A 13,869-nucleotide genomic window follows, 5' to 3' on the forward strand; every position below is an offset into this window, starting at 1 on the left:
GGGGAACAGGTTACTTCCATTTATGTAGGCTACGAGTTTTGTATTGAAAAGACAAGCAAAAAAGGGGAAAAGGGAAAACCTGGAGTTGGTGAGGGGGACGTTTTTGGGAAAGGAGGCGGGCAATGAGGGGAGGGAAAAGAGACTGGTATATTTTGTCCTGGAACTTGGTCAGTTAATTCATCAGTCTTCAGGACGTTGGCAACCGAGTAAGAACGAAAAATCATCAAGTGAATAAAAATGTGGACTGCAATTTTTTTCTTCACTCTAATTGCCTCGACGTTAGCGGGGAAATTTGGTAAGTTTGATTCCTTTTCTATTAGAGTTGATACTAGCCTGTGCAAGAAAAGTAAATTTGCTTAGATTGAGCCAAACTATACGTGTGTCCTAGTAACAGAAACTGCCTCACTTAACGGAAGAAAACCCAGAATTTGGACTTTATGCGCCATTTGTTTTGGTTTAAATACTAAACATGTAAATTTTGTTTTTCCTTATTGAATAGGTGATTCCCTTAAACAGTGCGACTCCAATAACCAAGCTGCATTAAACACTTGCCTTTTTAAGATCGTCGAGGATTTGAGACCTTTCATGCCCACAGGTAAGAATCGTTTATTACTTTAAACCTCAGCCTTTCACAAAGAAGGAAATCATTTTTACAAGGGGTGATGCCCGTTGTGTGCTATTTGCACCTGTGCTTTCTAGTTGGGAAAAAGAGTAAAACAAATTTTGCATGCGAAACACATTCGAAATGAAAGTGAAAGTTGTGCTTCCAGCTGTCAGTGTAGTTACTACTACAATGAATCATCAGTTTCATTTTTTTGTTTGTGCAAACATCTTTCCTATTATCCCTCATATGTCATACGTCTTGGTTTCTTCCGTCGTAAATTTTTTTTCCTTTTTTCTGAATATTGCAGGCATTCCGGAAATCAACGTCCCCGTTTTGGTGAGTCAGCGATTTGTCCCTTCCCAGTAATTATTATTAACTCAAGTTAAATGACGTTTCTTTTTTCTCAATTTTTATCAGGATCCCATGTTTATCCAAAGCATTAACTTGGTGCAAGGCGAATTCAGGTCCACTTTCTCTCAGATCCAAGTCCGTGGAATGTCCAAGTTCATCACTAATAGCGTGACGTAAGTGAACTGAAAATAAAACCGCTCCTTACTGGTGCTTGTATCTCTTAAAAAAAAAAAAAAAAAAAGAAAGTTACGCGTCATTCATGTCAATGTTATCATTCAATAGGGCCGATCCGGATGCAATGACAATGAAACTTCGACTTTCAATTCCCGAGTTGCGTATTACTGGTCAGTACAAAACTTCTGGAAGGATCTTCGTGCTTGCTGTAGAAGGATCTGGCACATTTTGGAACATTCTAAGTGCGAAATACTTCTTTCTCCACATGCATTTTCTGTTCCAACCTAATTCACTGTTCTCAAATGAAAATTTCAGGCAACGTCACTGTCGATGCCACGAGCAATTTAGTTTTGAAGGGAAATCCACCAAACCAGAACCTCCAGGTGGCCAACAACGTCCTTGACTTAAATGTTAGCAAAATGCGTATGAGGTTGAACAACCTTTTCAATGGTGATGCCATTTTAGGTCAGTAGCGGAACGTTACATTTAAATAGCTTTTACCTAGGCCTCTTCATTTCGTATTTGAAGCACTTGGCATGCTTTCTTTATAGTCTTGAAGATTAATGTGTCATTTCTTCTTCATGGACATCCCTAGGCGAGACAGTTAATAATTTTCTGAACGAGAATTCGCAAGAGGTCTTCGCCGAAGTGAAACCAGAAATGGCCAAACAAGTAGGCGAACTCGTCATTAAAGTTATGAACGATGCCATGGGCGCCCTTCCAGCTGAAAAGTTTGTGTCGACCAGGAGGAGAACATGAACGTAACATTCATTACGTGGCAGTCTGTGACTAGAGACTCTTTGATCAATCTCAAGTCGGAGGATTTATATACAAGTTTCAATGTCCGACCATATTTGTTTTTCTAAAAATAGACATATTCCATTTTCTTTTGTGATTTTTCTTTCCTGGTTAATTTTTATAATATTAGAAAATAAACTGTGAAGGATTGTTCAAAAATATCGTCCCCAGGATTATAAAAAATACAACAAAAAATAATACAGTTATCTATATTACTAGATTTTAGTCGTATTTCTATTTATATGGTTAAATTTTGTTTTATTACTATCTACGGAACGCCGTTTGATCCATTTTTTTAAATAGACAGCTCTTATCGCCAGCTGATCGTTTATGTAGCAAATAAAGAGCTAACTAGCATTGTCATCTAACGGTAAAAAATGACACTAATAGAAGGGATTTAAATAGACCACGCCTTCAACGAAGGAGGAGCTACATATTGACTTTATCGATCGATTGTTAGGCCCATTTTGATCGCCACTGTACAGTCAATGGCGGCATGGCGGTGACGTGCATTGTAAGTTTGTAACTTGGAAGTGTATGCATGTGCGAATTGATGTGGCGTTGCATGTCTTAGGCCCCGTTGGTAACTCCGAGTGATGATGACATATGGTAAAAAGATAAAGCAGTATGAATATTTGCTGCATTATTTACTTCTATTATTTATATCTTCAAGGTATCTTACTGACTTCTATTGGTATTTGTGGAAAGAATGTCTTGAGTGGGAGAATTGGATCACAATTGACTAAATGTTTTACTATTTTTTTATGAGTTTATCACAAAGAATTTTTTACTCATTCATGCTCTGTTTCTTTAATGTAGGTAGAATAATCGCAATGTCGTGGTAGTTGTTCGCGAGAGATATGCCAATAGGGTTTCCCTATTGACATATTGATACAGGCCTGTTTTCAGTAAGTGTATCAGCAAGAATATTATACTGAAGCACATTTAATTTCTTTAATGTAGATTTGTAATGGATTCGAAGAGGATATTGATGGAGTTTTGGTATCAAAAAGTATAAGTACATGTTCGTTGGAAGGGCAACCGTAGAGTTCCGGATCCTTTTGCTATTGCAAAATATTATGGTATTTTTACAAAATCATTGAAGTTTTTATCTGGACCCCCTTGTTTTCTGTGGCCCTGTTTCACCTTGACTTATATTATATTCTTTGAACCTTCAGTGCGTGTAAAACTAAACGCTAAAAGAAGAAGAAGAATGATTCAAAAATTCAGGGAGAGAATCATCAAAGAATTATACTTGTTTAGGTAATCCAAGGAAATAAGAAAGAGTATTAACTCGGCGCAGTCTTCGATTCCATCTTTTTAAAAGCTGTTTTTACTGTCCATAGAACTTTTTTGGTCGAGACGTTATGGGTGTCTTAAAGGCACTGAAGGTTGCGTTAGATGTCATAATCCCCAACAAAAAGGAAACGCTGAAAATCCCAGGTGGTGATGGGAATTATTGGCAATGTTACGGTGTAGATAAATTCAGAAAGTGTGAAGCTAGCTGATGTAAACCGCGCCAGCTGTGCTATTACCGAGTCTTTCTCACTTTTGCCGCCTAGGTATCTTTTCCAACAAAATTTGTCTTATCAAATTTTCCGTTTGTTAACTGATTCTCATTTAGCAGGAAAAGGTTGTGAGAGTAGCAGAAGAAGAGAAAATTGCAGTAAACCCGGTTTTGAAAGAAGCCAAACATTCCGATGATATGGGAGCCCAGCCTGTGGAAACAAAAACCCTATGTTTCAGATAGTAAGCTATCTCAACATTCGATAAACCCAAAGTTTCACACATAGATCTGCTTAAACATTCTTTGTTTCTTAATTTATATCGACATCAGGAAAGACAAAAGGAACACATCGTTCCTCAACCACTTCTGAGGACCACTGTCACCGAAAGAAAATCACCTCGCTTATAGACTCGGAAGGTGAAAGCGAGACCCAAAAGTTTTCCACAACGCAGTAAGTAAAGTATTTTGGCAGATTATCGTGCCCGCAAAGCTAAATAGCCAATTCAATTAAATTTCTTAACAAATTTTACATGACCATTCGCTTAAAACGATTTTAGGTCCTCCACCGTTACAGACCACAATGTGTAAATGCGTCACATCCGGGAAATTAATACTGCAGTAATCAGAGCGATAAAAAAATTGGCACCAATTCGTATATACCAGGTAGACTTATCCTATTCGAAAGCATTCGGAAAAACAGATTTGTAGAAAAGTTCTGTGTAGATTATGCCGCAACGCATTCAAGAATGGAGCTTAACACCTTGCAGGGCTGAAGAAAATGATAGAAAAGAATTAGAACAAATTTGTTGGCCGTAAAACAAACCGCGGGAGGCTCAGGAAGAGCTAGATCTTAAACAAAAGGTTTTACTTTGTCTTGAAGTTTATTCATTTTTACGTTTTTTACTTATGAAGATGTGTTACTTGTTCTAGTGCTCTAAAGGAACTAGATAACCATAGCAAAGGCTAATAAATTTAGGGTTGACATAAACTTTCGCGACGAAGCAGTTAAAGTAGGCGAAAGCCAATCGACAATCGAGTGCGCTACTGTCCCGTGCGTCACTCGCGGCATCAGCATTGCGGCAAGTAAGGCATCCGACACATGAAGGGATGTTTCAACAAATAAAACAAACGGGGTTCGGTCCAATCTTTTAAACCAAAATAGTGTGCAGTAAAAAGTTACACGGCGGTTCCAATCCCAGTAACCAAATATACTGGAGGCAATTTAAAGTCCGGTGCATTGCAAAAATCCTAATAAGGGAATCAGACGAATTAGTTTCTCGAAGTACAAGATTACATCCATTGTTGTCCATTTATGTCAGAAAACTGATGTAGGTTAGCGGTATCCTGTAGTACGAGAAGTTTACCGATAAGGATCCTGTGTAGATGAGATGATAGTCACCACCGACTCCGTTTTTAACGATATTCCTCTCAATAGACAGTGTTAGCTGTAATAGGGATTTTATATAGGTTTTTGGGGTGGTTCAGAAACGTTTACCACGTTTTGCAACTAGACGTCATATGAATGGTACAGTTCAGTATATTTGCTAATTTTCATGCTATTTCTTTCAGTTTTAATCTGCTGTCCGACAATGTTTCTATATCTTTAGGTGCAGTTCCTATCTGCTGTGTGCAAAAATAAATGGTGGAAAAAATCTGCTCATCATGCTGATCAGCACAATGCCAGCTTCATTAAGCATTCTTGAGATGACCTATGAACAGTAAGTTTGGTTTATATTTGGCTTTCACTTGCAAATCTGTGACAAATATTTATAATAGCTAAATTGTTACTGAACATAGGACTACACAGTATTAAAAGACTCTTCCCTTAAGGAGATTTGTAGCAGTGGACTTTCTTTAGAAGACTTGTATCAAATATTTGCCTGCTTCTTGGAACAAGGAACTTAGGAGGTCTTGATGACAACCAAGTATCCTTGGAAAGATTGTAAAAAAGATGTTTAAGGTATTTGACAAATCTGTGATCATGTTAATAAAGTGACTTTTTTTGGTATTCTTAAATTAGCAGGAAATACCTTAAGTTGGAGGACGGTACATTTTTTGTTTCCCGTTACTAGTTTTGTAAAACAAATGGTAAATTTGGTGAAATGAAAACAACACATGATCTATTACTTAAGATCAATTGTTTTCACAAGTGGAGATTGATTCCACAATCTTCAGCTTCCTAGGCAGACAATCCGCAAGGCAATGGGATATACATTTCCTGTATATTTTCGAGACATCTAGTGGAGAAATAACTAACTCCTTAGAACTTTTATTGGTGTGTCAGCTGTCCCGTCAGCTGTTCCATTTCGCGTGGCTGCGGACTGAGGATGGCTGCTGAAACGAACGTCAATCTTCCTGAAATTATACCGCCGATTCCGTGTATTTTGAGATGCATCTTGTGAATTCAACCAATGCAGAGTTGTTCAAGGTATTATGGCAAAAATTCATGTCAAAGAAACATCATACTACTTATATTTTAAATTTTTAAAGGAGGAACATGGCTTGGCTATGCTAGCATGTTTTGTTTGTTTTTTTTTTATCTCCGTTAGCCTGATATATCCATTTTGTTTCAAAGGTGATACGTTAAAAGAGTAGTTCTTAACAATCTTTTTCTCTATCTAAATCTCTTAGATTCTTGGAGGTGTCTTAAGGTGATGTTTGAATTTATTGTTAACAGTTTAAGTTTCGTAAATCATGCTTTCAGGTCTTTGGAATGTATCTGATGTACTGTGGTGGCCGCAAAATCATTCAATTACTTGGTTCAATCCAGGACTTTGTTTTCTTGATAGTGGGTTACAGTTTTAATTTGCAGAGATTCTGGAGGCACCTGATGTGTTTCATTGGCATTGGAGTCCCTCGGTTACAGAAGAGAATGCCACTACTGTTATGTTGTCAGTGTAAATAAAACATATCCAGTATCATTCTTGTGTTTGTTGAATTATTACCTCATTCAACGGAAACAAAGGAGTTAAAGAAGGTAATGGTTAATTCCTTTTGTGATGCCACCATGTGAAGTTGGTTTGTTTCAGTCATTTTCTCCCTTTCTTCTTTTTTTTGCTAAGTAATTGCACTTGAAGTCAAATGTAACAAAGGAAACAATTTATTCATTGATGTTTTACTGACTGCAAAATCTATTGAAATAAGTACTAGTGAGATAGCTGGACTTAGAATGAATTAGGTTGGGAAAACAAATAATCTAAGTTTATCTTTGATTTGCATAAATTCAAATAAGGTAAAATGAAATAAACACGAAGAATAAATTAAAATTGAAATTGTTTTTATTGTCCCACCGCCTCCCAACAATTCCACCACTATTTTACATCACATTAAATATACATACACATATTTACATAAACATACATACAATTAACTAAGTTAACCCGTTGGCTGCCAGGCCATGCAACCCGTAGGTTCCTTAAACTACAGTAGCTAAACATCGCGTCATAAGGATCGCGAACAAGGTGGGACTTGTCCGAAGACAAGTCCGGGCTGACACGGTGACGGAATCCATTACAGGGAATGCACACCCTCAGGAATCCGCCACCGCATCGACAAAGAGAAGTCCCTACTGGTGCATTGCCTAAGGCGCCTTGCGGCGAAGGCCATTGCGGCCGGTCCCTACAAGCTAAAAAAAAATGGGACGCAAACGGGGTGGCAGCCAACGGGTTAACTTAAACATAAAAATGCCAAATAAAACAATACCAGGACGACGATCCACGGTGAACTCCCTACGTGAAGGGCGAAGGAGAAGCCGGCGACGAAGTGATGGCGTAGAAATAAACGGCCAAGACGGCGATGAAACAAAGGCGAAGACGACGATGAAACAAAGGCGAAGACGGCCAAGACGACGAGACGGAGATGAAGGCGAAGACGGCCAAGACGACGAGACGGAGATGAAGGCGAAGACGGCCAAGACGACGAGACGGAGATGAAGGCAAAGACGGCCAAGACGACGAAGGAAGATGAATATTTGCAGTCCTGTCACAGAAGTTTTTCTTACAACACAACAATGCTCCATAACATAGAAATTTAAAATACCAAAAAAATGGAGATGTTGTTAAAGCCTGTCCATGTGAGCTGGCTAAGTAACGGTGCGAAAAACAGCAGCTAGATAATCCACCAAATTAAAATACCATGGAAAGGCAATGACGATGAACCTTATTCAATTTTGGCATTCAGCAGACTAAGAAGAGAGGAAGAGAAGCCTGTGTAGAGATAATTGTTACAGATGTGTGTAGTGGAAGATAAGTAATGTTCTGAAATACCACAATGAAGAGCTGAAGGGTATGGATGATGGTTGGCTAATCAGAGAAACTTGGAAATCTGGATACCTGGGATGCTGAGGGCTGATGCTTAGCAACACAAAGTAGATGAAGACTCTGTTGTTGACTGACGAGAGAACACATCATTAAGCTTAAACAAAAGGCTTGAGGTCCATTAACAGTACTTGAACTGGATGGTGATCTTCATGTAAGGAATAGTGGCCTTCTTAAAGTGTCAGGATCCCTTGTGGTACATTGATAGCAGGAATGAAGGCTGCTGGTTCAGGCGCTGGCATAGCTGACAAGGCGAAACAACACCACGTACAAACAGCAATCTATTTCAAGGGTTTCCTTTTCAATACATACCCAACGATAGCAATACTGAATAGATAATAACATACCGTAAATATTTGACGAAAAATCCTTTGAAACACATAAAAGGGTAACGTAACAAACACGTAACTTGTCACTCATAATCTTCATAGACGCACATCAACGCCATCTAGAGTTTCCGCCTAAAACCAAAAATTCTATTTTACTTTGAAATTTGAATGTTTAAATGAATACAATACTTGCTTTTAAGTACTTGAATTTTGCTAATCTCTGATAGCTGAATTCCAATTTTAGGCTTAACATCCTAGAATATCAACTACTAGTTGCAGCACGAAACGCTAACATTTGTAGGTAAAACTGTCGTAGCTCGTAGGATCAGCCTGTAGTGTTGAAAGCAAGAAAAACACGGAATAATAGCTACCACACCCTAACGCATGCGAGAAAAGTATTTTAAATTGTTAGAACAATACAGCTCATTTTTTAATTCCGGAAATCTAAAAAATGAACTTTTGTTCTCATTTAAATGGTTAACAATATTTTGATAGTTGTAAAAGTTAACTATTGTTAATAAAAGCTATGCGGTGTTTTAAAAGTTCTAAAAGTACAATTTCAGTTCTGACACCTACAAAGACTTGAATCGAAAAATCATACATTTAACGCAACTAAAACAATTACTTACTTGGTATTTAGTGAAAAACTGCAAACGAAATATGACAGTACTTGTCAAAACAATGTTTTGGGTTCTACAAGTATCTGGCTGGATGCAGCTAGACTGCGCAAGGCCCTTTCAATGGTTCGTCTGCTCACGAACTGCCGCGTGTGCGCGAATGGAAATGCCATGAGGAATTACAGTTTTATACTTTTATTACCCTCCACTTACCCATGTATTGGTATTTTTCATGGATTAATCAACAATTATCATCAATGAATCCCCCCTGAAAAGTGAAAAACACCTCTAGGTTTTAAGAATAAAGATTGGGTGCCATTGTTACACGCTACCTGTCAGTTCCAAGCAGATTCATTGGGCAAAGCAAAGGATCCATTCTTAAAACCGTCATCTGACGCTTCAATAAGCAGTACCTTTGCCGCTTACCAAAAACGTCATAGCTGTTCTTCACCCTTAGAAGCCTACGTACCCTTTCCTATAGTCATACTTTATAGTACCACCCTGATTAGATCTTAACAATTTGCTAACATGTACCAGATTTTCTTAACGTTCAATTTCAGGAAATAGCATAACGCCTAGAGTAGCCTTTGGAGAGCAACAACAACCCACCTAGCTGCACTTTAAGAATGTTTAATTTGTTCGACGAAAACCAAATTTAACCATTATTTCCGATAAGTGTGCATGTATATTAAGGAATACTCAACAAGTCATCACGTGAATTTTTCCTAAGAAGCGAGTTTAATAGATTTTCACGAGACGACAGAGCTGACTAATTTTTCAATTTCAAAAGTCTATACTGAATCCACTATTATGATATATCCCATCTAAATCTGGTCAGTGATACAATTCCGCTTCCGTGTCCTGTAAAGAGTGGCGGAGATTATTTGCATAAGCAACGTTCTTAAATCAAATCAACTCCGTTTTCCAGGGTGGTTTAGCCGTTAGATCATACAAGACCCTGAAAATTCCTGAAACAGTTAAGACGGCTTCAACCATCTTGGCTACAACCTAATAAGCGGTATCCATGTTTACAGCAAGATCTATTTAAAAATGTATCCACTTTTTACGTACCTCTTGGGGCAAATGGATATTAGGAATTGCAGGAAGTCCAGTCATAAAATCCTGAGAAAAGAATGATCAAAAAACGACTGATCACTGGAATGATGGAGTGCGTTGACTCGAATCACAATCAAAGTGGAAGGGATCAAGCCGATTGGCATCTGTGCTAGCTTTTTTTTGCAACCCGAATCCCATAATATTTTATTTGAAAAATAATCCGCTTTCCTCAAGATCGCCAAAATGTTACTCGTTAAGTAGGTAGGTGAAACGTCTGTCACCGATTCACGCACAGCCTTTCCGAATATTTAGTAAACACAATTGACATTATGGCACACACGCTGTGTTAAGCGGGCGTAGGTGACGAGATCATTCCAGTTTGGTTGTGTCTGATCAGAGCTCGGTTCTACACAATAGCTACAAGTTCGGCAATCTCACTGCAAGGAAGAACCATCGTTATACAATTCCGCCAACTAAACGTCTAAATTGCGAAATTACCTTAACACCAACAATGCGAATAGGCAGTAGCGTGGCCGTGGCTTTCCTGATGTCGAATAATTAAGAAACAAAGAATGATTAAGCAGATCTATGTGTGAAACTTTGGGTTTATCGAATGTTGAGATAGCTTACTATCTGAAACATAGGGTTTTTGTTTCCACAGGTTGGGCTCCCATATCATCGGAATGTTTGGCTTCTTTCAAAACCGGGTTTACTGCAATTTCCTCTTCTTCTGCTACTCTCACAACCTTTTCCTGCTAAATGAGAATCAGTTAACAAACGGAAAATTTGATAAGACAAATTTTGTTGGAAAAGATACCTAGGCGGCCAAAGTGAGACAGAGTCAGTAATAGCACAGCTGGCGCGGTTTACATCAGCTAGCGTCACACTTTCTGAATTTATCTACACCGTAACATTGCCACTAATTCCCATCGCCACCTGGGATTTTCAGCGTTTCCTTTTTTTGTGTGGATTATGACATCTAACGCAACCTTCAGTGCCTTTAAGACACCCATAACGTCTCGACCAAAAAAGTTCTATGGACAGTAAAAACTGCTTTTAAAAAGATGGAATCGAAGACTGCGCCGAGTTAATACTCTTTCTTATATCCTTGGATTACCTAAAGAAGTATAATTCTTTGATGATTCTCTCCCTGAATTTTTGAATCATTCTTCTTCTTCTTCTTTTAGTCTTTAGTTTTACACACACTGAAGGTTCAAAGAATATAATATAGAATATAATATAAGTCAAGGGGAAACAGGGCCACAGAAAACAAGGGGGTCCAGATAAACACTTCAATGATTTTGTAAAAATACCATGATATTGTGCGATAGCAAAAGGATCCGGAACTCTTTGGTTGCCCTTCCAATGAACATGTACTTATACTTTTTTATACCAAAACTCCATCAATATCCTCTTCGAATCCATTACAAATCTACATTAAAGAAATTAAATATGCTTCAGTATAATATTCTTGCTGATACACTTACTGAAAACAGGCCTGTATCAGTATTTCAATAGGGGAACCCTATTGGCATATCTCTGGTGAACTACTACCACGACATTGCGATTATTCTACCTACATTAAAGAAACAGAGCATGAATGAGTAAAAAATTCTTTGTGATAAACTCATTAAAAATAGTAAAACATTTAGTCAATTGTGATCCAATTCTCCCACGCAAGATATTCTTTCCACAAATAAAACCAATAGAAGTCAGTAAGATACCTTGAAGATATAAATAATAGAAGTAAATAATGCAGCAAATATTCATACTGCTTTATCTTTTTACCATATGTCACCATCACTCAGAGTATTACCAACGGGGCCTCCCACATGCAACGCCACATCAAGTCACACATGCATACACTTCCAAGTTACAAACTTACAATACACGTCACCGCCATGCCGCCATTGACTGTACAGTGGCGATCAAAATGGGCCTAACAATCGATCGATAAATTCAATATGTAGTGCTCCTCCTTCGTTGAAGGCGTGGTCTATTTAAATCTCTTCTATTAGTGTCATTTTTTACCGTTAGATGGCAAAGCTAGTTAGCTATTTATTTGCTACATAAACGATCAGCTAGCGATAAGAGTTGTCTATAAAAAACATGGATCAAACGGCGTTCCGTAACTATCAGCCATTCTTCGTCAAAATCATCTCATCCAGCTATAAGTATATCTTCATCTTTTAGATGTATTTGCCGTATGTATGCACAACTCCATCGAATACGAAATGAAGATGCCTAGGTAAAAGATAATTAAATAGAAAATTCGGAACGCCGTTTGATCCATTTTTTTTTTAGTCAACTCTTTTTCGATGGTTGTCCGTTTATTTTGCAAATAAATAGATAACTTGCATAGTCATCTAGCGGTCAAAATCGTCACTTGAAGGAGGGATATGAATAGATGACGGCTTTAAGGGAGGAGGAGTGTACCTAACCATTGTTGATCGATTGTTAGATCGATTTCGATCGCCATCGTATAGTTAATGGCGTCGTGCATTGGAAGTATAGGCGTGTGTGAATTTCGATGAGCGTTGCACACCTTGGAGGCCTCTTTGGTAATCGTATTGATATTGATAATAAAGGTATGTAAAACAATTAGTTATGGAATAATTTTCCACTTTTTTCTTAGACTCGCCAGTTGAAGATACGTGTGCACAGTGTTAGTGTTTGGGTGCCTCGAGAGGAAATCGCAGAACATAGCCATACAGATAAATGTCAGAAGTTATAACTATAAAACCAATAGAAAAATAAACCTGATTTTCGTGATTTTCATTCAATTCTGAATCGAATTCATGTATTTTAAGCAAAATTTGAAATTTGGCCAAAAATGAAAAAGTGGGAAGGGCGCCGTTTCAAAAATTAACGAAAACAGTGCTGTTAGCGCAACAACTTAATTTAGGGTTTTTAACGTTAATGATTCCGTTAATTTTTTTAATGGCTAGTCTAAAGAGAAAACCAATGAAGAAATCGAAATCAGCGTTTAATTTCGATTATGCCGTGTGATTTTTGGATAATTTCAAGAGATGTCGTTTTTGGCCGATTTTGACAAAAGTGGGAAGGCTATACCCTTCCCACTTTTTCATTTTTGGCCAAATTTCAAATTTTGCATAAAATACATGAATTCGATTCAGAATTGAATGAAAATCACGAAAATCAGGTTTATTTTTCTATTGGTTTTATAGTTTTTGATTTAAACGTTAAAAACCCTAAACTAAGTTGTTGCGCTAACAGCACTGTTTTCGTTAATTTTTGAAACGGCTGGTATAATGAGAAAACCAATCACTAAATCGAAATCAGCGTTTATATTCGATTATGCCGTGTGATTTTTGGAAAATTTCAAGAGATGTCGTTTTTGGCCGATTTTGACAAAAATGGGAAGGCGGGGTGAAGCGGGGATGATTACTTCACACTTCGTCTTCATCCTACATGGATACGTTTTTAGTTTTGCCGTAAGGACAAACGGTTTCCGAGATTCTATGGCGAATTGGCGACCAGGCCGGACCCTATCGGGAACTTCCTGAACGGAGTGAGGGCCCCTAGTATTAGTGCAATATTAAATATAACTCATGGCTCAACGGTTGAGCATCGGCAATGTACGCTGAAAGTTAAGGGATCGATACCCGAATGAGTTAAAATAAAATCTGGGATAGCAATCCAATAACTCTGATAAACCGATATATACAAAGATTGTATACAAAATCATTCTGCAGGAACATAAAACACTCGTAAGTATGAAATTCAAGTATGTATAACAGCAATTTACCAACTCAAGTATTGCAATTAAGATCGGCGGTAATTCAAAGGCCTTCTTAATTCAAAAGAGTTCTCAGTACAAGAACTGTAAATCAGCATGGTAAGATTCCAATTCCTAAATAACATAAATGTATAGTATAAACACAAAGAAGGTATAAAAGACAAGTGTTCGAAGAACAAGAAATTACAAAATTAATATTTTTAAATCTTTGTATTGTTTAAGTAGTAGTAAGTAGTTTATTAAGGCAGTACCTCCACTTGCCATCAACAAAGACAAGCCGAGACACTGCCTCAATTGAATTTGAGCCCCCGGGGAGATTACCCGGGGCGTGGCTAAGAGAAGCCGGAAGAGGATGGA

At 37.8% G+C, this 13,869-nt stretch overlaps 1 protein-coding gene and 4 long non-coding RNA genes across 18 annotated transcripts; 2 read left to right on the plus strand and 3 right to left on the minus strand.

The window, feature by feature from the left end:
- Positions 1 to 134: 134 nt before the first annotated feature.
- On the plus strand, positions 135 to 2,016 carry LOC116925608 (protein takeout). Its single transcript, XM_032932344.2, has 7 exons — positions 135 to 295; positions 500 to 595; positions 912 to 940; positions 1,022 to 1,128; positions 1,238 to 1,371; positions 1,445 to 1,594; positions 1,725 to 2,016. The coding sequence occupies exons 1-7, from the start codon at positions 238 to 240 to the stop codon at positions 1,886 to 1,888; spliced, it is 738 nt and encodes a 245-aa protein (XP_032788235.1). The 5' UTR covers positions 135 to 237; the 3' UTR covers positions 1,889 to 2,016.
- A 391-nt stretch (positions 2,017 to 2,407) lies between these two features.
- LOC123473967 lies at positions 2,408 to 6,355 on the plus strand. 12 transcript variants are annotated; one of them, XR_006648525.1, is made up of 14 exons: positions 2,408 to 2,536; positions 2,601 to 2,675; positions 2,747 to 2,835; positions 2,891 to 3,009; positions 3,106 to 3,190; positions 3,274 to 3,489; positions 3,552 to 3,676; positions 3,765 to 3,885; positions 3,992 to 4,097; positions 4,158 to 5,152; positions 5,232 to 5,394; positions 5,455 to 5,522; positions 5,585 to 5,862; positions 5,925 to 6,355. It is a non-coding gene; the product is annotated as an uncharacterized LOC123473967 (long non-coding RNA). The 12 variants fall into 12 exon arrangements; XR_006648526.1 differs by having other exon boundaries at positions 5,590 to 5,862; XR_006648527.1 differs by having other exon boundaries at positions 5,458 to 5,522.
- On the minus strand, positions 5,145 to 5,605 carry LOC123473971. Its single transcript, XR_006648544.1, has 2 exons — positions 5,465 to 5,605; positions 5,145 to 5,364 (listed from the first exon to the last, which is right to left on the minus strand). It is a non-coding gene; the product is annotated as an uncharacterized LOC123473971 (long non-coding RNA).
- Positions 6,356 to 7,010: 655 nt separating the features above from the next.
- On the minus strand, positions 7,011 to 8,245 carry LOC116927854. Its single transcript, XR_006648536.1, has 5 exons — positions 8,098 to 8,245; positions 7,882 to 8,031; positions 7,700 to 7,823; positions 7,473 to 7,639; positions 7,011 to 7,412 (listed from the first exon to the last, which is right to left on the minus strand). It is a non-coding gene; the product is annotated as an uncharacterized LOC116927854 (long non-coding RNA).
- Positions 8,246 to 9,361: 1,116 nt separating this feature from the next.
- LOC123473968 lies at positions 9,362 to 11,871 on the minus strand. 3 transcript variants are annotated; one of them, XR_006648535.1, is made up of 10 exons: positions 11,541 to 11,871; positions 11,399 to 11,476; positions 11,240 to 11,328; positions 11,066 to 11,184; positions 10,870 to 10,957; positions 10,570 to 10,802; positions 10,383 to 10,507; positions 10,251 to 10,296; positions 9,768 to 10,189; positions 9,362 to 9,704 (listed from the first exon to the last, which is right to left on the minus strand). It is a non-coding gene; the product is annotated as an uncharacterized LOC123473968 (long non-coding RNA). The 3 variants fall into 3 exon arrangements; XR_006648534.1 differs by having other exon boundaries at positions 9,412 to 9,704; positions 10,383 to 10,504; positions 10,570 to 10,786; positions 11,541 to 11,868; XR_006648533.1 differs by having other exon boundaries at positions 9,412 to 9,704; positions 10,570 to 10,786; positions 11,541 to 11,866.
- Between the last annotated feature and the right edge of the window lie 1,998 nt (positions 11,872 to 13,869).

The sequence above is a fragment of the Daphnia magna genome, linkage group LG6 (assembly GCF_020631705.1).
Source record: "Daphnia magna isolate NIES linkage group LG6, ASM2063170v1.1, whole genome shotgun sequence".
NCBI lineage: Eukaryota > Metazoa > Arthropoda > Branchiopoda > Diplostraca > Daphniidae > Daphnia > Daphnia magna.